The 26,199-nt window shown below is 43.6% G+C and overlaps 1 protein-coding gene across 1 annotated transcript in view; it reads right to left on the reverse strand.

Annotated features, from left to right (window-relative positions):
* The window catches only part of TMEM154 (transmembrane protein 154), a 52,045-nt gene that overhangs the window by 5,383 nt on the left and 20,463 nt on the right, over nt 1–26,199 (reverse strand). Inside the window, exons 2-6 of the mRNA XM_070386657.1 lie at nt 21,742–21,999; nt 21,615–21,653; nt 12,941–12,968; nt 11,680–11,765; nt 9,652–9,712 (exon numbers count right to left, since the gene is read on the reverse strand). Coding sequence (XP_070242758.1) covers nt 9,652–9,712; nt 11,680–11,765; nt 12,941–12,968; nt 21,615–21,653; nt 21,742–21,999 — 472 coding nt within the window. The remainder of the gene's footprint in view (nt 1–9,651; nt 9,713–11,679; nt 11,766–12,940; nt 12,969–21,614; nt 21,654–21,741; nt 22,000–26,199) is intronic.

Raw genomic sequence — 26,199 nt, forward strand, 5'->3', positions numbered from 1 at the left:
AACTTATCTGAAGTCTATTTTAATCTAAAGTGTGAGTTCTAAAATTTCCCTCCAAATGTTAGTCAGTTGTCTTAAGACTAGTTATTGAATACTCCACTTGCTATGATTCACTACTTTTAGAGCATATTAAATGTTTACATATACTTGAGGCTGTTTAGAATACTCTATTCCACTAAAACTTCTTATTTAGCTCTGAGTGTACACAGTTTTAACTATTGGACATTTTCCCTGCAAATCCACCCACCTATACAGGATTGTTCTTTTTTCTTCTTTTAGAATTACCCTGGCTATTTGTGCCCAAGTATCCTTCCAGATGAAATGCCCATTGGGCTCTTTAAGACACTAAGTTGAATCTAAATGTAAATTTTTTTAATGTTGAGTCTTTCATTCAGACACAGTATGTCTCTATTTGTTTAAATCTTTTATGTTTCTCCATAAAAATCTGAACACTTTCTTTTTCTAGTACCCCATACATCTTTTGATTAAATTTGCAGGGGATTCCTCTTTGTGGGCCTCTTTCCTGGTTGAGCCAATGCTCACGGGGGCTTTTGGAGCACAGGGTCAGGTGACCAGAGCTTGAATCAGGGCTCAGACACTTCCTTGGCTGTGTGACCTTGGGCAAGCCAACATTCCTCAGCTCAAATTTTGTGATCTCATCTCGTGTGTAAAACATACCTAATAATACCATGTACCTTAGCAGGGTATTGGGAAAAAATCAATGAGGAAATGTAGGTAAAGCTCAATACCAAGGGCCTGACCTCCAGACACAGGAACCTATGTTCTGATGGTGAAGATTCTACACTAGTGAATGTTCATCCATTAAACCTGACCTTGAACATTGTTTCACATATCCAAAGGCTTTAAGAAACTATCTTCCAAAACAAACTCAATTTCTTTTTTGAAAACATAATTTTATCTTATTTACTTATTTGGGTTTTGCTGGCCTTCATTGCTGTCGGGGTTTTTCTCTAACTGTGGCAAGCAGGGGCTACTCTCCAGCTGCAGTGCATGGGCTTCTCACTGCAATGGCTCCTCTCGTTGCAGAGCATGGGCTACAGGGCAAAGGGTTTCAGCAGTTGTGGCACTCAGGGTCAGTCGTTACGGCTCACAAGCTCCTGAGTACAGGCTCAGGAGTTGTGGCACACTGATTTAGTTACTTTGCAGCATGTGGGGTCTTCTCAGACCAGGATTCGGACCTGTGTCTCCTGCATTGACAAGAAGGTTCTTTACCACTGAGCCACCAGGGAAGCCCCCAAACTTGCAATTTCTGAAGAGAATGTACTTCAATGTCGTTTGCTTAGAACACTCTACAAGGATCATGTAGACTTAGCATGTGAGACTGTCTACCAACTAGAACCCATTCATTTAAAGCATCAGAGAGCACGAGACTCCATGCATGATATTTACATGTGGAGCTTACGTGCTTATGGATCTGGTCACTGTGACAGCGTTCCAGACGCGCCACACCAGAGACAGTCCCAGCGGGGATACAAGTTGCTTCAGCTGCGGGGCATCAGGTCATTCCTAGGGTCACAACTCTCACACGGGACTGCTGCAGGTGGTGTGAGAGCCATCCAGCCTGTTAGCGCGTCAGCAACCTGGACCTGGCCCCCACCCACCCCCGAGCCTGGAGGCATTATTCTCTCTCCTGCTCATTCCTTTAAATGTGTTCCCTGCTGTTTTTGTGGCTATTTATCATCTCTGTGAAATGATCGAATCAGCCCAGGCGTTTTCAGTTCTGGCAAATCCTAGAGTTCCCTGTTAAAAATATCTTGGCAGACTGCCACGGAATTGCAACAGACAAAACCAGTGATCCTGCTTCAAACCTCTATTGCTTGCCTTGATGGTAATTCGTATGGTTTTAGTCACTTATCTGTGACAGCAGCATGAGTGAGTGATTTTTCTCGGAGTGTTAGATAGGTATTTTAAGAATGTGGGACAGCTTTCCCAAAAGCTGTATGGTAACAGGCCTCCAAACTCTTACAAACCAATTGAATTGATTAAAAAGCATCATCTGGTGATTTTTAAGAAAGCATTTAATGGAACGCCACCAGTCAAATGAGGAAGCACAGTTCTGACACCTCGTTTCCTAACTGTCCCTTCATTGCAGTCAGGATCCGTTAAGCCATCTCTGCCCTTCTGACCAGTTTATCTTGTAACAGTCCCTCTTTCTGACAGCAGCCAATGTTCTATCTCCCAAGATGCAATAAACCTATGCTAAACCTTTCTCGAGTTATGATGCTCTCTCATTTGGTTGAGGGAGTCCAGAGTTCAATTTTCGGACACGACTGAAGCAACTTAGCAGCAGCAGCAGCAGAGTTCAATTTAGCACGAAATCATGTAACAGTTAGCTCATGCTCTCTTCCTTTTCATCAGTAGCACGTCCCTACTCCTTCCCATAAGAGGCTTGGCCCGGGTGGAATTATAGAGACACGCATCTGGCTGACATCAGAGCCAGACCTAGAACTGGTCCAAGACACATAGATCATGCCCACAGTGTAGACACAATCTGGGCTACTGTTCAAGCAAGGCTGTGGTTGATTGAATTTAGTACATCTCCTCTCACCCACCACACACACTTATAAGATGCACATACACACACACCCGTGCAGGTTAGCCGTGTCATTTGAGGTTAGCATACTGCAGGATTATAAACTGCTGCTTTGAACCCCTCATGGTACTTAGCTTGGATTTGAGGGAAATCAGTTGGCACTTAATATACTTAACGTTTAATACTTGTTGACTTTTAAATGACTTTTGGGACTAGAGAGAAAAAGAGAAAAGAAACCCATAAAGTAATTGGAAGTGGCCACAGAGATTTACTGCAGTGGAGAGCCCAAAAGAGTTCACACAAAACTGCTGCTTTCTTGCAATTCATGGTTCAGTCTTGTCAATGACTGCACTGCATGACGGATTCATTGGCCACCAAAGACTTTCATAGATCAGTCTCGTGGTGGCTGGCTTTCTTGCTGCTAAAGGTTCTTTAAAAAAAAAACCTCTAATTTGTCTTTTCATTTTTGGAACATCTCTTTTAACTAATCAAAGAAAATGAAAATGCAATTTTCAAAGAAATTCTTCTCTAGTTAGAGCTTCATCATAAACTTCCTGGGTAAACTTGGACAAATTACTTAATCTAAGTTCCAGGTTTATTCAAATGGATTATTTCATTTTTAGCTGGTTGTCTTGGCATGATGTGGACTGTGCCAGGCAAATATTAGGTACTCAATAAATATATTGTGAAAAACTACATCCATGATTGTACTTTCTCAAAAAAAAAAAAGAAAGAAAGAAAGAAAGAAGAAAGGAAAACAAAGAGAAGGGAAGAAACAGGGAAAATTAAAAAAGTTCTCTATTAAGCTAACCTGGATTTTCCTGAGAAATACTGAAGTGATACATTTTTGCAACATTATTGAGCTGACATGAATCATAAAATGAATAACAGAATTATTTCAAAACCACAATATTGTTACTTACCCCTTCTGACTTAGTTAATTTCCTAGGAAGTAGTACCTAGGCATCTGGCATCCAGAATAAATTTCTCATTATTTTGTTATTATTGTAATTTCAAAATTATAAATCTGCTTGGATGAAACCAAATCTAATTTCCCCCTAATCTTTCCCAATGCTGTTACTCAACGTAAAATCATCACTGTGGCCAACAGGCATAAAGGGAAAGAAGACAGGCACTTGGCTAATATTTGCAATTCCTTCTCTGTGATTATTCACTTAAGATTACAGAGACAGAAACACCGAGCTTTCAGGAAATTGTCTGGTTACAAAGGCCTCATAAAGAAGGAAGAGGCTGCCCAGACTAAAAGCACCAGGATGAAAGGAATTCTATCTTGCTTTTGCCACCATCCAGAGGTATTCAAAAGGGTTTGGTAGGGGAGGGAGGAGGGAGGAGGGTTCAGGATGGGGAACACATGTATACCTGTGGCGGATTCATTTCGATATTTGGCAAAACCAATACAATATTGTAAAGTTTAAAAAAAAAAAAAGGTATGGTAAGGATGGGGGTAGACAATAAGGGAGTGAACTCTTTACAGAGAGTTTAAACAATAAAACCAACTCAGTGGATCTGTTTGTGTTTTCACCGTGCACTGGCAAGGCTGAGCAATGTCAGTGATGAAATTCTCTTCAACTCCAGCATAGACCTCTGCTCTGCCCTGCCCACCCCTTGGACACTGTTCCACTGACGCTGTTCCCAGTTCCTTGTACATGGCCTGGCACATAACAAGTATGAACTCCAGGAGAACATGCTAAGGTGGAAAATAAGGAGCTAGAATCCTCCTTCCCCCGCAATTCCTTTGCTGTTTTTACCCACTGATTTTTTTGAAAACATGAAAACCATACTGCAAAATTCCCATTATACTTTGTACATCTCTCTATGGGGTCGCACAGAGTCGGACACGACTGAAGCGACTCAGCAGCAGCAGCAGCGGCCCTTACCAAAATCCTGTGCGAAATTTTAGATTCCACAGCTTAAAAAAATGTCCACTCAGGGAGGACAAGGCAAAGTAATGGGAAAAGCTCTGAAAGGCCTGAGATTATGGACCCAAACAAGGGAAGGCTGAAGGGTTAAAGTCTTTAATGCACAAGGTACTGCATTAAGTGTAGGACGGTGACCAGATCAACTCCTTTTTCCCAGGAGCACAGTGGACTTTATGGATAACAGAGGCTCCGTGTCAGGGTGCCTCCCTAGCATCAAGTACATGGACTCCCGAAGTCTTAGTTGCTCATCCTCCTGCTAATCTAAGCAGGATGGAAAAGTGTGCTTTCCCTTCACTTCAATCTCCAGTGACTTCTATATACAGCAAATCCCCTACATACAAAGCTTCAAGATGCAAACTTTCAAAGATGCGAGCACATGTTCAAATGTCTAATCACATAAGTCAGTTCACATATCTAGTGCATACTGTCATGTACGTGCAACCTCTATAGGAGGCTGTGCTTCTGTGCACTTCTTGTACAGGACCATGTAGAGTACAGTGTACAGGATCTTTATGTCAGGCCTAGGATGTCCGGAAGCAAACACAAAAGCAGTGGTATGTAGGTGATTGTGTTAGTTGGGTATCTAGGCTAACTTGTTGGACTTATGAACAAAAACTGGACTTATGAACGCACTCTTGGCATGGAACTTGTTCTTATGTGGGGGACTTACTGCAGAGTACATCATGAGAAACGCTGGGCTGGAGGAAGCACAAGCTGGAATCAAGATTGCCGGGAGAAATACCAATAACCTCAGATATGCAGATAACACCACCCTTATGGCAGGAAGTGAAGAAGGACTAAAGAGCCTCTTGAAGAACGTGAAAGATGAGAGTGAAAAAGTTGGCTTAAAGCTCAACATTCAGAAGACGAAGATCATGGCATCCAGTCCTATCACTTCATGGCAAATAGATGGGGAAAGAGTGCAAACAGTGTCAGACTTTATTTTTTTAGGCTCCAAAATCACTGCAGATGGTGATTGCAGCCATGAAGTTAAAAGATGCTTACTCCTTGGACGGAAAGTTATGACCAACCTAGATCGCATATTCAAAAGCAGAGACATTACTTTGCCAACAAAGGTCCGTCTAGTCAAGGCTATGGTTTTTCCAGTAGTCACGTATGGATGTGAGAATTGGACTATAAAGAAAGCTGAATGCTGAAAAATTGATGCTTTAGAACTGTGATGTTGGAGAAGACTCTTGAGAGTCCCTTGGACTGCAAGGAAATCCAACCAGTCCATCCTAAAGGAGACCAGTCCTGGGTGTTCATTGGAAGGACTGATGCTGAAGTTGAAACTCCAATACTTTGGCCACCTAATGCGAAGAACTGACTCATTTGAAAAGACCCTGATATTGGGCAAGATTGAGGGCAGGAGGAGAAGGGGACGACAGAGGATGAGATGGTTGGATGGCATCACTGACTCAATGGACATGAGTTTGGGTAAACTCTGGGAGTTGGTGATGGACAGGGAGGCCTGGCGTGCTGCAGTCCATGGGGTCGCAAAGAGGTGGACACGACTGAGCAACTGAACTGAACTGAACTGCATTTTCTGAAGCAGTAGAATCACCTGGGTATTGCTTAGATGGTAAAGGAAGAAACCACTGGGGAACTTTGGAGGTAATGGTGTCTCAAAAGAGGCTAACTGTAAGAAAGGTCCCACTCTGGTGGGGGTGTCAACAGTGGGGAGGGCTGTGTATGTGGGGACCAGGGTGTATGGGATTTCTCTGTACTTCTGCTGGATTTTGCTGTGAACCTAAATTTGCTCAAAATAGACGAATAAAAAAAAAAAAAAGCTGACTGGAAAGGATGGAGAGAACTATTGCCAGAGCGTAAAAGAAATCATTTCATTTGCATGGTGCTTTGAAACTTCCAAAATGTTTTTTTCTCTCGTAAGATCCTGTGAAACTAGGAAGATAGGTGGCATTATATCCATTTTTCAAGATGAGAAGATGGAACCTTACAAAATTCAGGTTACTTGTCTCAGTACAAAGAACAAATGAGCATCCAAAGCAGGTCTTAAAACCACCCGTCTGATCTAAGCCCAAAGATCAATGCACTTGCCACCTATATCTCTAATGATTCACAACATGTCAGAGAAAAAAAGGACCTTCTTTCTGTCCTGGATTAGAAATTCCAAATAAATGTTTCATCAATTATCAATGTAATGAAGACAACTTAAAAAAAAGAGAGATGTAAATAAAATCATGATGGAAAAGAAAGATTATACAAACTATGAGATAATCCAAAATATGTACCCTTTCAGACCCTCCAAACTTCTAAGATGGCTATTCTGAAATCATCGATATGAATGAAACCTATGCTGATAGTGGATGGGGAACTTAGTCTCCAGATCTTTCCTAGGGGATTAAATAAATTCATGATTTCTCAGGATTGGCAAGCTCCAAAAAGAAGTCCCCAGGGGAACCAGGGGCAAAAATAATGCTTAGTAGATGAGCCTCGACCTTGGGACACAAGCTCATTAACCCAAAAGGCAACGTGTTTATGTACATCAATTCTAACTTTTTAATAATAATTAAGAATAACTAATATTAACTCAGAGCTAATTTTGTACCAAGGTTTGTTCTAAGTGCTTTGCACTAAACTCTTATGAGTTTTAGTGAATAAAAACTAAATTTGCTTTGCAATATCAAGATACCCTTTGGAGTAATCAGACAGTGTCTCCAACACCAAAGACTGGGGACTTGCCACTTTCGGTCTATAACTCTGGTCCTGGCTTCATCAAGAAAGAATGAAGTGATGGCCTGACAGCTGTCTTGTGAATTAAAACAGAAAGCACTGGACCAGCAGAGGAATGTAGACATTCCCTTTAAAAACAATAATTGAGTATAAACCAGCTCTCCAAATAGGTTAAGGCTTTTTGCCTTACAGGTGAAATGTGGTAGAACTTATTTAGGAGACCAGCCTCTCAATATTTCAAAGAAGTGTTACTTCTAAAAAGCTTTTACCATCATACAATTTCTAACATTAAGTCTCTCCTCTGTTGCCAATAATTTCAAAGAACAAGAGGCAGGTATATAAAAACCAATGACATTTCACATCTTTAGAGGGTGCCCATCAGAGATTCAATAATAAGATACTTACAGGGGTTTAATGGTGATCTGGGCCCTATACTGGACACACACAGATGTTCATTTTAGGTAAAAATGCAAGGAAAATATTTCTTGGTAATGTGCTTTGTGATAATCTCACTAGTGTATTTTCTTTCATCTGCTTGTTAATGTCTGATAACTCATTTAAATAGGATAAACTCTTTCCTGAACCAGTGATGAGTTTTAATATGCAAGCACCTACAGAGGTAACAATGACTGACATCTACATCAAGATGTAGATTCTGCATTAGGGCGGAGGTTTGACCCACTAAGACTGTGGTGGCCTGACTTCCCAGGCAAGGTTTAGCGGAAGAAGCAGAACAAGTCAAACATCTGACTGCCTCAATCACTGTCTAGTAACCAGTCTTTCCCCGCAACATGCTGGCTTCAGGAACTGCTTATGAAAAGTGACTACACTCTGGACCCAATTCAGGTGACTAGTGTAGGCTCTCTGGTTAACCTGGAGGGAGACGGGGTGGGTATTTATGCTGCTTTGAAAATTTATTCTTATGGAAGTCTGACATCTCAGTTACGCGCTCAGTCAAGTTCCCTGCTCACTGGTCATCTTAGAGTCACCCCATCAACAATTCAGCACCCCCGCCCCACCAAACCACAGCCGTGCTCTACAGAGCAAGTCCCTGACTTGCTGAATCATCAATCCTATTTCCTACCAGCACGGCCCAAGTCCTGACTGACAATTCTCTGATCAAAAACACCCAAACATGATCATTTCTATCCTCACAAAAGAAAATACAATTTAAACAAAATTGTGGCAGGCTGAAGAACACGCCTGCCCTGGTGCACTAAAATTTTCTATCAAGCAGAGCCACCTAGTGGTAGAACAGAATATGGGTTTTTGTTCAGTTCAGTTCAGTTCAGTCGCTCAGTCTTGTCCGACTCTGTGACGCCATGGACTGCAGCACGCCAGGCTTCCCTGTCCATCACCAACACACGGAGTTTACTTAAACTCACGTCCATTGAGTTGGTGATGCCATCCAACCATCTCATCCTCTGTCGTCCCCTTCTCCTCCTGCCTTCAATCTTTCCGAACATCAGGGTCTTTACCAGTGAGTCAGTTCTTCGCATCAGGTGGCCACAATATTAGAGTTTTAAAATTCTCATTTAATTTCTCTCCCCTGGTGGCTCAGATGGTAAAGAATCCACCTGCAATGTGGGAGACATGGGTTTGATCCCTCAGCCGGGAAGATCCCTTGAAGGAGGGAATAGCAACCCACTGGAGAAGGCGATGGCACCCCACTCCAGTACTCTTGCCGGGAAAATCCCATGGACAGAGGAGCCTGGTAGGCTTCAGTCCACGTGGTCACTAAGAGTCGGACACGACTGAGTGACTTCACTTTCACTTTTCACTTTCACGCATTGGAGAAGGAACTATCAACCCACTCCAGGGTTCTTGCTTGGAGAATCCCAGGGACGGAGGAGCCTGGCGGGCTGCCGTCTATGGCGTCGCACAGAGTCGGACACGACTGAAGCGACTTAGCAGCAGCAGCCAGTATTCTTACCTGGAGAATCCCGAGGAGAGAGGAGCCCGGGGGACTACAGTCCTCGGGGTCACAAAGAGTTGGACACTACTGAGCCACTAACACTAAGAACAATCCAACCTAAAGGGGATTTCTTTTCCTTCGTTTGTTATATGTTCATTTTTACCCACTCTTGTTCAGTTACCCTGCTGAGATTGTCACCTCCATCTGTTTTCCTGACCAAACATCTATTCATCCAAGATAAACAAACCTGCAGTTTGTTATAACCAGGAACTTTTAGGACTAAAGCAGAAGCCTACTCAACAGTGTCTCTTTAGAAGGGCAAGAAAACATACATACTAATTTATTTCTAAAGATAAAGAATCACTAAGATATTTACTTTGTACTTTTCTGTTTTCCATAACCCACACTTCCATTTCTCCACAAGACACCAATGTACGGCCATGAAAATGGTCACATAAAATTTATAGGCACAGAGAAGGGGAGTGAAAGTCCTCAGCTGTGGCCTCCAACCCCCCTCCCCCACTCACATATGTGGTAGAAATAAGAAGTACCTTGGGTTGTTGAGGTTTGGTTCCTTTTCTTCCTCTAAAGTAGGTAAACATTCATAGTCGGCTAGGACAGAAGAAAACCGGGCTCATTATTAGTCACTGAAATTCTACTTTTTATCCACAAGACTTGTGCCGTTGAACATCATATCTCTCTGACCCATTACTTGTGCAGAAATAGCCTCACCAGGGAATTTCAGAGGTTAAAAGATTAATCATGGCAAGGCTCTTGAAATGGAAAAAACACTAATGGTGCAGATGCAAGACTTCAGCATGTCTCTGGCCTCAGCAGAAAAGGGCACAATTCATCACTGCTTGGCTGTTCAGCTGCTGAACAACCCCCCAGGGGCTCCAAAGACTAGAATCTGCACAGTTCAGGGTAGACGCTGGAATAAAACAGCTTCACCGAAGTTCTGCTGTGCCTGCAGAATGACTTCAGTCAGGAGCAAGAAGCAGGTAAAGTGGGGAACAACCGACTTTCTTAAAGCCATCAGAATTTTCTCCCGTTACATGTCTGCTGTTTTCAAGGGAGGGAAATCTGCTGGATCTATCACCGATGTGTCCAAACAACTCTCTTCTTTAGTTGTCAAATGGAAATGGTTTTAGTGATTGTAACAGGACCATGACTTGAATTACAATTATCTCAGCCACAAAAAAGGAAATACACCAAAATATTGAGATTATCTCTGGGTGGTAGAAATTTTTTCTTCATTCTACCTTTTTTTTTTTCATTTTCCAAATTCTGCTGTGTATGTACATTACTTTTATAAACTAAAAGCCACAAAAGGAAACTACTCTAAGGATTATCTCAGTGACTCACCCCTATCCTCAAATGCTTTATCAAGCCATTCTTCCCCAAAATTGTCCATGTTAGTTAAGTAGTTTTCATCTTTTGGAATATTCACCTTGATGAGCCTCTGGTACAAAAATTCCGATAACGAGTATCTGGTTTTTGAGAACTCCATTGTTCATTGTTGAATCTGACAGATCCCTGGGTTTTTTGTTTTTTGTTTTTTTAGATAAATGTTTAAAAAAAAAAACAAAAGCAAGTGGTATGATAATATAAATAGTGGATTGTATTAATTTAACATGAGCAGTAAGATAATGCATTGATTTTTTAGAGAAATTAAAAATAGGAAAAAAAAAACAGCTGTCATCATTTTTAAGTCCAAATATTGATTTAATAAAAAGTATGGGCTTCCCTGGTGGCTCAGTGGGAAAGAATCTGCTGCAATGCAGGAGACCAGGGTTCGACCCCTGGGTCTGGAAGATCTCCTGGCAAAGGAAATAGCTACCGACTCCAGTATTCTTGCCTGGGAAACCCCACGGACAGAGGAGCCTGGTGGGCTACAGTCCATGGAGTTGCAAGAGTCAGACATGATTTAGCACTAAACCACCACCAGCAAGGAACATATACTACAATTACTGTCAGATATCAACTGGAAATTAAGTTATAATGGGATATTCATATTACTATCTCTGCTAGCAAAGTCCAATAGCACTTTCTACAATAAAGGGAGCGTTCTAGATTTGCACAGTCTAATATAATAGCCATTGGACACAGGTGGCTGAAGTGACTAAGGTATGAAGTTTTAAACTTTTAGTTTTTAAAATTTTAAGTTAATGGCTAGTGCCTATAGCTCAGATCTATGTAAACTATATCTGATAAAGTTTTACATCTATACACACATTAAAATCACAGGTCTCTAAATTCTATAATACTTCCGGTAATGCCGGATGCTAACTTTTTCCAGAGAGTTTGGTCTCAAGAGATTTCCTCACTTGAAAAAAAACACAGTCCATTTTCTTCTTGAAAAAGTCCACTTGAAAAACATGTGCAAAAAATACACTAAGTGGCAACAACTGATGCAATAATTAAACTATGTATTTAGGGATGGTCAGGCCCCAGCTAACTCCTTGCATGTGCTGGAAGTAAGGTAGGTGGGCTCACAGGGTCCCACCCAGGATCCAACGGCATAGTTATGAAGAGGGGCAGCCTCGTCTTGCCAGCTTCGGTTATTCCACACCACATACCGTTTCGGTTCATGCTGTTCATCCACTTATCAAGCTCTTCCATTTCTATTTCCATCACAGAGGGTGTGTCTTCCTCAAAAATAGGGCTAGAGAGAGAGAGTCACGAGCTTGTTGGAAAGACAAAACAAAAGACAAAACCAACATGTTTTGTGACGTGCTAAATTTTGTTTGAGGACAGCCTAGGCTGTTGACTGTGAGGAAGGTGAACTTGATTCAACATCTTATGCTCCAGGGTAATCTAGGCGTTTGCTCTATTCAAGAGGACCAAACTCTAACAGGAAAAAAAGCAAAAACGAAAATAAACCTTCGGCCATTACTGATGATGGGCTGAGAGGAAGCCCAGGAGAGCTGGCTCCCCTGAAGGTACTGAGATGAGTCTGAGGCTCCTCCAGGGAGTTGCCACATTTAGCATTTTATTTTAGCCTTGCTCAATTTCACTTCCCCATCTTTGGGGGTTTTTGATCAGCACTCCTGGTCAGGAGGCTGATGGACGGGCCACTTTCACCACCTCGCCCTTCCCTTTCCAGGCTTTCCTGCCTAGAAGAAATGGAGCCCTTGTGCTCAGAAATCCAGGGCCCTCCCTGGCTGGGGTTCAGCTCTCCCCGGGGAAGGAAGAGGCCCCAGTTAATGTAGGTAGGATTGGGGGAACGGCCCACCTGCTCTGATCCACTGGCTGCCCCTGCAGAGGAGGCCGGCCTAGGGTCCAAACAAGCACAGGGGAGTGTGGGGGGAGACAGAGAGATGGTGACAGCGCCCCAGGCCTCTCCTCCAGGCAGAATCCTCTCTCCCCATCCCCTCCTGCCACCTCCATTCCTCTTCCTGCCCCACTCCCCACCAGGATCTTCTTCTCAACATATAAACTCCGGGCTTCTACTAGGGTTCCCCTCCTTTAATACCAACTAAAATCTCGTCCCTGGTGATAAATTTTTTAATCAGAATAAATGAATTTATGTCCTTGAAATACACCCAGAGTCAGAATACTCAATCACCGATGCATTTGGAATTGATAGCAGTCAGAAAAACGTTCTTTTCTGAACAGAGGACCTTCTCCCCCATCAGATCCCCTGTCCTGTGGTGAGGTGTGGGACTCCAGCACATTCTCTTGGGGTTAGGGAAGCAGGAGGGCCCCGCCAGGGCTGTCAAAACCAGAACTCTTGAAAATCTGGCCCTTTGATCTGCTCACCACCACCCGCCCCCCGCCAACATCGTGGTCCACCCCAAAGCTGAACTGGACACGGGCTGGGGGGTGGGGGGGACTTACACTTTCACGTTTTCACTTCCCAGTTCATCTAAAAGATAGTAAATATAAAAGTCATGTTAGTGTTCAGTATGTGTAACAACTTTTTATTTCCACATCAGCTGAAATCTCCTCTACAAAGCGCGGAAATGACTTCCAAGAGATTACGTTTTGAAAGGGGCTATAGTTAACTTCTACATCAATCAAGGGCAGATTGCCATTTTGAAATGAGGTCCCGTCTATGTGAAATCTTTCTTTTAGGTCTAGTGATCCTCTGAGAGCATTTAAACAACTGCTCTCTCATCTCCTTGTGACACAGCAAACTGAACTCTGTGACCCGGTCCCCCTGTCACGGAGTAGGATGCAGGACATCCATCCCAGGCTCCCCTCGGTACCCTCCTCTCACCCCTGCTCTTTGTACGGCTGTACCCCTCACAGCCTTCTGGTCTCGGTGAAACCAACCCCCCAAGACAGAAGGACCCCTGCCAGTTGATTAATTTCTCTTCCTTTCTTGTTCCCTCTGACCTCAATCCTGGGCTAACTGAACATTAATCAACCAGCGTCCGATGACTAAAATGGCTGTGAATATGTCATCATTAAAGCACAAACTCAGGTTGTCTCTCCAGGACAAGAGAAGCTCACGGACCCCCAGCCATGGCCCACCTGGCCAGAGAATCATAAACCAGAGACATCCTGACTCCCAAAATCATGATTAAGAAATGTCACAGTTGATGATTAATGGCAGCCTCTTTGTTCTTCTCCTTTAAAAACACCCCAAACTCAACCACCAAATTGGAGTGGATCTGAGGCTTCTCTCCTGCCCACTTTCATGGCAACCTGTAATAAACCTTTCCTTTGCTGCAGACTCCCACTGTCAGAGCCTGGCTTTCTGTATGGCAGGCACAAGAGTCCTTTGCCCCATTACATCAGCTTTCCTCAGAGAGGCCTCCTCCATCTCCTCTGTCTGAAACAGGGCGCATCTTTGCCAGCTCAGCTTCTCTTTGCCCCTTCATAGTGTCCGCCACAATTTGCCTTCAATCAGGTTCTCTGGTTAACTCTTCATTGTCTGTCTCTCCTACTAGACCATACATAGCTCCCAAAGGGCAGGATCATGTCTGCCTTGTTCACTGCAACATCTCCCCTCATTCAGCTTGCACTGTACCCAACAAACACCCCATGTGAACTGAATAAACGAACAGGTCTTCATCTGGATCGTCCAACTCTGGGTTTAAATTCGTGCCCAATGTTTTGGATTTAGCATCTCATAATAGTGAAACTTCCGACAAGCTTGCTGTTGGTTGCTTCAGTTGAGATGCGTCAGGTGACAGTCTGCAAAATGGCTTGTTTGTGGATCAGATTCCAGATGAACATGTGGCAAGAACTAGAGCCCAGTGCCCCAGTTCAGCCTCTCTTTTGCTTGGCAGGGGAACAGATGCACCCAGAGAAACGAGGCAGTGATGGCCAATGAGTGGACAGCACAGCCCCACTGCACCTCTTATGATGTGAAAAACCACTGAGAAGCACACTGCTTTACAGAGATCCACTGAATAGTCAAATGGTCTTGATTCTCAGCCATCAGAGGCCTCCTTTGTCTGGTGGGCAGAGGGGAGGCCCCCAGCGAGGCAGCACAGCCAGCAGACACCTGGAACCGAGCTCCTGGCAGCCAGGAGCCGCTGTAATTTCCTGTGGGCTGGCAAGCTTTAATGGCACCACTAACCCCAGGAAGCTGGGCACGGTTGCCAGTTTCACGCCATCACTGCTTCCCTTGGAGGGGCTGTAGCGTGTGTCCTCCCACTCTTGGGCAAGTATCTGAAGCTTCCTGCAGACACCCGACTCCTCTGGACACTTAGACTGGGAAAGGGAGGGATGTTCACCTTATTTTTATATACATGCATTTTTCATCTAACATTTACAGGCTCTTTCCTTAAAGGATTTTACTATAATAAAGCTCCTATACCGAACCTCCTTCACAGGTGACCCACAAAAATGCCCCTGTTTTGTCTCTACCGCCTCCCTGCTCCCCCTCTTTCCCTGCTTAATAGCCCCTTACTAATTTCTTTCAGAACAAACAGCCCCACAGCCCGACTCTCGAGGGGGTGGATTTATCTTTCTAATCTGGGTGCCTGCAGGCTTCTCTGTGAGCTGGAGCTAGACCTGCGTGCAGATGATGGAAAAGTTTAAAAACCCATTACAAAAGTGCTCCAGATGCACCGAATGCGAAGCTCCTGTAATCAGTATTCAAACAGAGCAAAAAGCCTCCTGTGGCTTCATCTCCCCTGCTCCACGGCCATTACCCCTGCCCCGGCCGCCATGGCAACGCGAAAACATCTGGGAGGGCGCCCCCGAGCAGAGCATTAAACCGGGAGGGAGACCAATTACCCGTCCCCGGCAATCAGGCCCTGCCCGCTCCACTCCACCTGGCTTCGTCTCTTTATTAACAGCCACCTACTCCCTGTGCGCCCCCGAGGCTCTCACACAGCCCCCCACCTGCACTTGATTCCATTTTGCCTCCTACAGCCCTGCCATTTCCTGCCCTCCTCCGTCAGGACACCTCCTCCTCCCACAGGACGCCCCCTTGTTCCCCGGGTCCCCCTCCCGGCTGCCCTCCCTGCGCAGCCGACGGGAGCAGCGCAGGGCGGGGGCCGGGGCCGGAGCGCAGCAGGAGACCATCTTGCTTATCTGGCTTCCGTGCTCAACGCGAGTGTCTTTCTGGAGAGTGAGCCGAGCCAGGTGTCCTGGAGCCACAGCCTGTTTAAAGCGATGCTTTACTGCCAGCTGTTTCCCCTGCAGCTCTTTCCCAGAGAGGCAGCCCATCAAGACACCTAATAAATATTAAATAATAACAACTGCAGATCTAATGCCTGCGAGCCTGGGGAGAAGGGCCATTGTACACCGAGTCACTCCACAGCCTTCCCTTTTCCTGGACACGGAACAGGCGGGGCCAAAGAAAAAAGGGTAATTCCCCTGCAGGTGAAGTATTCTTTCCAAAAATGTTGGCCAAATGCTCCCCAGCTGTCAAATTTCAAGACATTTCTTGGTGCAGAAGAATACATCACGCTGTAGTCTATGCTTAAGCACACGACATCCTCTCTGACCTGCCACAAAATGTTCCTTTGAGAACTTTCCAAGCAACATGCTGGTCTGACCCAGTATGACAGTTTTATTTTTCCTGGAAAGATAAATAAAAAATATATTTAAATCAAATTCTGTTCATTTAAATAGTCTCCTTTTACTGCCTTGTATTATAATGTTAAATATGAATGGGTGGATTTTGGTGGGCAATGTTTGTGAATGTTTTAGCTGTCTGAAGAGAGGTTCATCGTTAACCATCTGTATCTATATTAAAGGAATGGTGAGTAAAAGAAGATATTCAAGTACAGCTCTCTTGACCTAGAACTTTGGTGATAAGCAACTGCTTTGAAATTCTAAGTTTTCCATCTGTGTTTTCTTAAGGTGAGGCACATTTAAATTAAAAACAATGTGCCAATTTGTGTTAAGAATAATGCGCAAGTTTACTTTTACCTCTGAGAATGTGTTCTCTAAAAAAAGTTCTCACATTCTTTCATCAACTCATCTCTGCAATACACATGTATTGAGCGGCTAGTAATGTGTTGGGCAAGGCACTCTGCGAGATAAAGGGGTAAAAATAATTAGCTTCCACTTACAATATGCCGGTACCGTTTTTTCCTAACTGCTTTACATAAATGAATCCACTTAATTCTCCCAACAACTCTACGAGGTGGTACTGAGTTTTGCCCATTTAACAGATGAGTAAACTGAACCAGAGGTTACAAAACGAGGAAATAGAAAAGCCAATTAAGCAGAGTATTCCAGAATCTGTGCCTATCACCTTCCTGCCACACTACTCCACAAGACGAGTAAGACGAGTTCCTGGTTCTTTCGGACCTTAAAGAGAACATCACCTAATAAGAAAGAGAGGCCCAGAAAAAGGCAAGTCACCAGCCGATGACAGTGTCCACGACTGTGCAAAGTAAGTGTGAACACAGTCAAGAGGGGGTGATTAATTTTGCCTGGGGTCTGAGTACCCAGCTCTTCATAAAAACCTTAGAACTGCGCATTGTAGACTGGGGCGGCAGTCTGCCAAGCAGCCAAGAAGGAAATTCCAGACAGTAGTCAAAGCATCAACCAGGTACCGAGGCCTTAGGGAAGGGAGCAGCACAAACACCCGGACCCTGTCCAGGGTCAGTGCTTACTTGTGAATGGCTTTTGAATCTTGAGCGACTCGAGATGAAGTTCAGTGAAAAATCCCTTTCTGGATTTAGTGCCTTAGAGCATGACCATTTGACTAGTCAACCCCAAACTCCCCCAACCCCAGGACTCTGTTAGGTAAGACCAGCTGTAGCCTACGGTTTGGGCAGGAAATTCTACTTTCCCTACTTTATTTTTTGTTTTTGTTTTTATTTGGCTGTGCTGGGTCTTAGTTACAGCATGGGGCTCTAATTCCCTGACCGGGGATCAGGGCCCCGTGCATTGGGAGCATGGAGTCTTAGCCACTGGACCACCTGGGAAGTCCTACTTTCCTTAATTTGAAAAAAAAAAAAGATCCAGGCATCTCTGTTTGCTTTTTCTTTTTCTCTGGCTTACAAAAGAGCTCCCACGTGATCGCTGTTATTAGGTCACCCTGAAATTGCAAGCAGTGGAGAAACGTGTATTTCCTACTTTCTTGGAATCTATTACATCATCCTTGCCATGAAAGGTAATGTACGTCAGTGCTTCCTTCCCAGTTCACGTTTGCCCTACCTGTTGGCATAATGGAAAACGACCATTTACAGGTCTGCAAGAGCTTAAAGCTTCTCCTGGTACAAGGATGGGGTGGGGACCTGCAGCCCTAAGGCATGTCCTCAAAGACAGGGGTCGCCTGTTAGTGGATGTGAAAGACAAAAAGTGAGTTTTGTATGCACGTATAAATATACATCTTATCAACCTTGAGTGATTTTTGGAATGCCTAAAGGCTTCAACTTGAAAATCTAATTGGAGTCATTTTTAGCAGCATTAGCCAAAAGAACCCAAGTTGGCTTTGGACTCAGAACCATCCTAAAACTTGTATTTGAAAATCCTGGCATTGGAAGTGAATCTTCTCAGAGTGTATCACTGACCCAGGGAATGATCTATCAGATTGGTTTACTACTGACGGTTTACTATTTACTATTGGTTTACTATTTATATCTTTAGCCGATTAGGAATTTCATTTTAAAAGTTAGCATAGCTTTCATAGGACTAAGAACCATGGCCTTTTCAAGATCAAATGGGTGTGTGGCATGGTAGAGAAAACAGTACCTGTGACAAAATACAGAAGGAAGAATCCTCTTCTCATGGTGATGACTCCAGGATGCCAGCCTGGCTACCAGGCCCCCAGTCAGGCTTCACCAGCCTGACCGTCTCCTCCAAAGGTCAGAAAGTGTTATACTGACCAGTTCAGTTCAGTTCAGTCGCTCAGTGGTGTCCGACTCTTTGCAACCCCATGGACTGCAGCAGGCCAGGCCTCCCTGCCCATCACGAACTCCTGGAGTTTACTCAAACTCATGTCCATTGAGTCAGTGATGCCATCCAACCATCTCATCCTCTGTCGTCCCCTTCTCCTCCTGCCTTCAATCTTGCTCAATCTCCTCCTGCCTTCAATCTGGTCTTTTCAAATGAGTCAGTTCTTCACATCAGGTGGCCAAAGTATTAGAGTTTCAGCTTCCAATGAATACTCAGGACTGATTTCCTTTAGGATGGACTGGTTAGATCTCCTTGCAGTCCAAGGGACTCTCAAGAGTCTTCTCCAACACCACAGTTCAAAAGCATCAATTTTTCGGCACTCAGCTTTCTTTATAGTCCAACTGTCACATCCATACATGACTACTGGAAAAACCATAGCTTTGACTAGATGGACCTTTGTTGGCAAAGTAATACCTCTGCTTTTTAATATGCTATCTAGGTTGGTCATAGCTTGTCTTCCAAGGAGCAAGTGTCTTTTAATTTCATGGCTGCAGTCACCATTTGCAGTGATTCTGGAGCCCAAAAAAATAAAGTCTGTCACTATTTCCACTGTTTCCCCATCTATTTGCCATGAAGTGATGGGACTGGATGACATGATCTTAGTTTTCTGAATGTTGAGCTTTAAGCTAACTTTTTCACTCTCTTTCACTTTCATCAAGAGGCTTTTTAGTTCCTCCTCACTTTCTGCCATAAGCGTGGTGTCATCTGCATATCTGAGGTTATTGATATTTCTCCCGGCAATCTTGACTCCAGCTTATGCTTCATGCAGCCCAGCGTTTCTCATGATGTACTCTGCACAGAAGTTAAATAAGCAGGGTGACAATATACAGCCTTGACGTACTCCTTTCCCTATTTGGAACCAGTCTGTTGTTCCATGTCCAGTTCTAACTGTTGCTTCCTGACATGCATATAGATTTCTCAAGAGGCAGGTCAGGTGGTCTGGTATTCCCATCTCTTTCAGAATTTTCCACAGTTTGTCATGATCCACACAGTCAAAAGCTTTGGCCTAGTCAATAAAGCAGAAGTAGATGTTTTTCTGGAACTCTCTTGGTTTTTTGATGATCCAACGGATTTTGGCTATTTGACCTCTGATTCCTCTGCCTTTTCTAAATCCAGCTTGAACATGTGGAAGTTCACAGTTCATGTACTGTTGAAGCCTGGCTTGGAGAATTTTGAGCATTACTTTACTAGCGTGTGAGATGAGTGCAATTGTGCAGTAGTTTGAACATTCTTTTTTTTTTTTTTTTTCATGCTGAACATTCTTTAGCATTGCCTTTCTTTGGGATTGGAATGAAAACTGACATTTTCCAGTCCTGTGGCCACTGCTGAGTTTTCCAAATTTGCTGGCATATTGAGTGCAGCACTTTCACAGCATCATCTTTTAGGATTTGAAATAGCTCAACTGGAATTCCATCACCTCTGCTAGCTTTGTTCGTAGTGATGCCTCTTAAGGCCCACTTGACTTCACATTCCAGGATGTCTGGCTCTAGGTGAGTGATCACACCTTCGTGATTATCTTGGTTGTGAAGATCTTTTTTGTACAGTTCTATGTATTCTTGCCACCTCTTCTTAATATCTTCTGTTTCTGTTAGGTCCATACCATTTCTGTCCTGTATTGAGCCCTTCTTTGCATGAAATGTTCCCTTGGTATCTCTAATTTTCTTGAAGAGATCTCTAGTCTTTCCCATTCTATTGTTTTCCTCTATTTCTTTGCACTGATCACTGAGGAAGGCTTTCTTATCTCTCCTTGCTATTCTTTGGAACTCTGCATTCAAATGGGTATATCTTTCCATTTCTCCTTTGCTTTTTGCTTCTCTTCTTTTCTCAGCTATTTGTTAAGACCTCCTGAGACAGCCATTTTGCTTTTTTGCATTGCTTTTTCTTGGGGATGATCTTGATCCCTGTCTTCTGTACAATGTCATGAATCTCTGTCCATAGTTCTTCAGGCATTATATCAGATCTAATCCCTTCAGTCTATTTCTCACTTCCACTGTATAATCGTAAGGGATTTGATTTAGGTCATATCTGAATGGGCTAGTGGTTTTCACTACTTTCTTCAATTTAAGTCTGAATTTTGCAGTAAGGAGTTCATGATCTGAGCCACAGTCAGCTCCCAGTCTTGTTTTGCTGACTGTATAGAGCTTCTCCATCTTTGACTGCAAAGGATATAACCAATCTGATTTCAGTATTGACCATCTGGTAATGTCCATGTGTAGAGTCTTCTCTTGTGTTGTTGGAAGAGGGTGTTTGCTCTGACCAGTGCGTTCTCTTGGCAAAATTCTATTAGCCTTTGCCCTGCTTCATTCTGTACTCCAAGGGCAAATTTGCCTGTTACTCCAAGTGTTTCTTGACTTCCTACTTTTGCATTCGAGTCCCCTATAATGAAAAGGACATCTTTTTTGGGTGTTAGTTCTAGAAGGTCTTTTAGGTCTTCATAGAACCGTTCCACTTCAGCTTCTTCAGCATTACTGGTCGGGGCATGAAGGTGAAGTCGCTGAGTCGTGTCCAACTCTTTGTGATCCCATGGACTGTAGCCTACCAGGCTCCTCTGGTCAGGACATAGACTTGGATTACCATGATATTCAATGGTTTGCCTTGGAAATGAACAGAGATCATTCTGTCGTTTTTGAGATTGCACCCAAGTACTGCATTTCAGACTCTTTCGTTGACTATGATGACTACTCCATTTCTTCTAAGGGATTCTTGCCCACAGTAGTAAATATAATGGTCATCTGAGTTAAATTCACCCATTCCAGTCCATTTTAGTTCGCTGATTCCTAAAATGTCAACGTTCACTCTAACCATCTCCTGTCTGACCACTTCCAATTTACCTTGATTCATGGACCTAACATTCCAGGTTCCTATGCAATATTGCTCCTTATAGCATCAGACTTTGCCTCTATCACCAGTCACATCCACAACTGGGTACACTGACCAACACTGGCCCAAATTACACAAGGCCCTCATCCAGGTTAGATACAGAGATGGAAGCTGTGTATTTCAATTTTCAGTTTAGGCTGAAGGCATTCTCTCTTTCTGTTTTTAAATAGAAAGGTATATGACATTTCTAAACTCTGGAAAATGTCACTGAAACAAGTCATCACTCATTATTTTATGTAGTTGCTTCACTTAAAAACATCTCAGTTTCTTTTCCCACCCCATCCCATCTCCAGGCAGGTGTTAGAATAATACTCACGTGTCTGTAAAACACTCTGAGATCCTTGGCTAGAGGGCTCTGTGTGGAAGCAGAAAGTATTGTTTTATCAATTATTCATGAACACATGGAGCAGTTGTCTAGAAATGAGAATGGGCAAAATATTTACCTTGTTTATTCCTTTTTCTTTTATGGTATATTACAAGGAGTATCGCTGATAGAAGTAGGAGAGACAGTAAAAGCACTGGGATCAACACCATTAATATAAACTCTAAGTGCTCTGTGTCTTCCTCAATCAGGGTAGCATTTATATTGGTGATGTAAGGTTCTGTGGTCACTGAAGCAAGTGTGCTTAGAGCCTCTGACTCTTCATCCAGGACTCCTGTGCCTGGGAGCGCGTCTCCCGACAGTTCTGTGTCCTCCTCTCCTGTGGGAACACAAACAAAATTGAGACTGTCATGGAGACCAAGCTAGTACGGTATGTTTTCAATGATCTGAAACTTACCCTCCATGCATCCAGCAAGAAACTTGATCCACTGGATTTGGTCTTCCAGTTCAGAGTATTGATCGAACATAAATGGAGCTCAAGCTGGGAGTACATTCAACATGGAACCAGAACCCAGAGATAAACCTCCCACAAAGGCAGGCAGTTCAGATGCACTTCAGCAAAGGGCATTGAGAAGCTTTGCAGTATCTAGCACAATATTCCAGGATATGCTATGCTGCTGCTAAGTCGCTTCAGTCGTGTCCAACTCTGTGCGACCCCAGAGACAGCAGCCCACCAGGCTCCCCCGTCCCTGGGATTCTCCAGGCAAGAACACTGGAGTGGGTTGCCATTTCCTTCTCCAATGCATGAAAGTGAAAAGTGAAAGTGAAGTCGTTTAGTCGTGTCTGACTCTTAGTGACCCCATGGACTGTAGCATACCAGGCTCCTCCATCCATGGGATTTTCCAGGCAAGAGTACTGGAGTGGGGTGCCACTGCCTTCTCCTAGATGCAGGAGACATGGGTTTGATCCCTGATCCAGGAAGTCTCTCACATGTCAAGGAGCAACTAAGCCGCAACTCCTGAGCCTGTACTCTAGAGCCCTGGTGATGCAACTGTTGAGCCCACTTCCACGGCTACTGATGCCCTTGTGCCCTAGAGCCTGTGCTCCCCAACGAGAGAAGCCGCCCATGAGAAACCTGTGCACCGCAACTAGAGAGTGTAGTCCCTGCTCTCCGCAGCTAGAGAAAGCCCTTGCGGGAGCAAAGACCCAACACGGACAAAAATCAACAAATAAATGTTTTTAAAAATACCATGTGTATTTTTCTTGTAAAGTGAAATTCTCAAGGGGATGTTCCCTTAAAAACTAAGGAAACTGCACCAACATTTAAATTTACTGAATAATATGACTCTTTAGAACCTGCCCTATTAATAGGTTTATTCTGTTGGGACTTTGGATTGTGCTGGAAAACCATCCTTTGGTTCATCACAGGACAGGAAAGGAATAGTAGCTAGGGGATTATTTGAAAAAATCCTTCCTCGCCTGGCTCTGTCGTGACCACAGTCAGGTTTTCCTCCCATCGTGGTACTACAGCGTTGCCTATCATTCAGGTGGGAACCAATTGTGAAAAAGAGCATATTAGCTGAGGCTACAACAATGAGATAATTTATATGAAAGTTCTTCCTAAGGTGAAAGATACTCTTCAAATGAAGATGTCCACTGCCTGAAGCTACGCTCAGTACTGCAGGTTAGGCCACCTCCCAGAGAATGACCGACGGGCCACAGCATGGCCAGCTTAGGCCTTAGCTCTCCACATGTCAAATATAAAAATATTTGTTTGATCACAGTCTAATTTTTCAGTTATATAAACACTTAAATTTCCCCACGACCAGGATCCACTTGGTAATCATATCAGTCAATGCCACCCCAAACAATCAGAATCAATTACAAACTGCTAAGTAACTGGTATTCCTCATGTGTATACACCAAAAGCAGGACTCAAAAAATATCTACCATTTATTGACTTCTGTCCTCACGGTTAAGTGACCTCATTCTACATTTATGTCTTTGAAATAAGGTAAGTCAATAATGTGTTTGTTAAAAGATTTGACATATCACTCTGCTCGCAGAACTATCGAATCAAACATCATTCTTCATTGGTAACCTAGGCCAGCAAAGATGGTATGCCGCGAGGGGAATGGTGGGCCACAGGGACAGTGGCACATACACACATGTGGTTGGTGATGAGGACCTTCCTCCAATACCCAGACCTCCTTCTTATTTCTTTTGTTTATTTACTTCTGCCATTGCTATTGCTACTGCTACTATTTCATGCTAACTTTTACAAGTAATTTACTGAGAGCCAAGTCTTATGCTCTGCCTTGTGCCAGATTATCTCATTTTGTTCCCATCACTTTTTCAGATAGCAGCTGCGGCAGGGAGGTTACACAACTAGCCCATACCCACAAAGTTATCGTGGAGGAGTGAAGATTTAAACCCCGGAGGGCCGATAGAAGAACTTGAGCTTGGAACCTCACATGGTACTTTCCTTCCCATCAGGCAGGAATGGGATGATTACAAATGATGAAGTGGTGACCAAGAGAGGGAGCCTCACGTTCTTGCCCCTCAGCCCACACGAAGGCAGATTTCTGGCACAAAGAGGGAGGGAGGGCTCTCACTGCGCTCCCAGGGCCAGGCGGCTGTGAGCAGAACTGCCCAGAGGACAGGATCCTTCCAGCCTCTCCACGGAAGGTGGACTAGTTCCCAGTAGAACACACAGCACTCTCAGTCACACCTGCCCCAGAAGAGGACAGAACTGGAAAAGAAATAAGCTAGCAAGAATCATGAGGCTGTTGGACAATCAGGCATGAAAGAGAAATGGAGATGCTCACAGATGGTCCTGGCTTGTGCACATTTCTTCCTTAGCACAAGTGACACAGCTGGTGACAAGTGGCTCTTAGTGACGTTCTGGGGTGAAATTTTCTCCCCAGCACCCCTCACACACACTCTAACATGTTCTCCATTTAACCATCATTTACTCTCTCTGATTCTTTAGTGATTGTTTAAATAAATGAGTCAAGGGTTCTCTGTGTATGCTTTTTCTTTACCCTGCAAGTCTTCATCTTCACACACGCCTGTGACAACCTTCCTCATACCCTTCCCTCCCCAAACAATACTGTGATAGCTTCAAATAATAAATAACAGTCATTTATTAGATGTTGATAGAGTATTCTGGTACCAGGATAAATACGCACCATCTAACAATCTTCCCAAGTTCATTGTTCACAATACAAAGAAACAGTCTCAAATGTCTCGCCCTATGGCATAACCCTGATATTTACACTGGCAGTTCTACTGATACACAGGATTTTTTAAAAAACTGTTATTGAAGTACAAAGAATAGCAAGAAGAGATAAGAAGCCTTCCTCAGTGATCAAAGCGAAGAAACAGGAAAACAATAGAATGGGAAAGACTAGAGATCTCTTCAAGAAAATTAGAGATACCAAGGGAACATTTCATGCAAAGACGGGCTCAATAAAGGACAGAAATGGTATGGACCTAACAGAAACAGAAGATATTAAGAAGAGGTGGCAAGAATACACAGAAGAACTGTACAAAAAAATATCTTCACGACCCAGATAACCACAATGGTGTGATCACTCACCTAGAGCCAGACAGCCTTGAATGTGAAGTCAAGTAGGCCTTAGGAAGCATCACCTCAAACAAAGCTAGTGGAGGTAATAGAATTCCAGTTGAGCTATTTCAAATCCTAAAAGATGATGCTGTGAAACTGCTGCACTCAGAATCCAGCAAATTTGGAAAATTCAGCAGTGACCATAGGACTGGAAAAGGTCGGTTTTCATTCCAATCCCAAAGAAAGGCAATGCCAAAGAATACTTTAACTACCACCCAATTGGAGTCATCTCAAATGCTAGCAAAGTAATGCTCAAAATTTTCCAAGCCAGGCTTCATCAGTATATGAACTGTGTTCAAGCTGGATTTAGGCAGAGAAGCCAGAGATCAAATTGCCATTAGATCATCAATAAAGCAAGACAGTTCCAGAAAAACATCTACTTCTGCTTTATTGACTATGCCAAAGCCTTTGACTGTGTGGATCATGACAAACTGTGGAAAATCCTGAAAGAGATGGGAATACCAGACCATCTGACTTGCCTCCTGAGAAACCTGTATGCAGGTCAAGAAGCAACAGTTAGAACTGGACATGGAACAACAGAGTGGTTCCAAATCGAGAAAAGAGTAAATCAAGGCTATATACTGTCACTGTGCTTATTTAACTTATATGCAGAGTACATCATGAGAAATGCTGGGCTGCATGAAGCACAAGCTGGAATCAAGATTGCCGGGAGAAATATCAGTAACCTCAGATACACAGATGATATCACGCTTATGGCAGAAAGCAAAAAAGAACTAAAAAGCCTCTTGATGAAAGTGAAATAGGAGAGTGAAAAAGTTGGCTTAAAGTTCAACATTCACAAAACTAAGATCATGGCATCCAGTCCCATCACTTCATGGGAAATAGATGGGGAAACAATGAAAACAGTGACAGACCTTTTTTTTTCGGTGGGGGGGTGGGACTCCAAAATCACTGCAGATGGTGACTGCAGCCATGAAATTAAGACAC

Source organism: Bos mutus, chromosome 17 (genome assembly GCF_027580195.1).
Source record: "Bos mutus isolate GX-2022 chromosome 17, NWIPB_WYAK_1.1, whole genome shotgun sequence".
NCBI lineage: Eukaryota > Metazoa > Chordata > Mammalia > Artiodactyla > Bovidae > Bos > Bos mutus.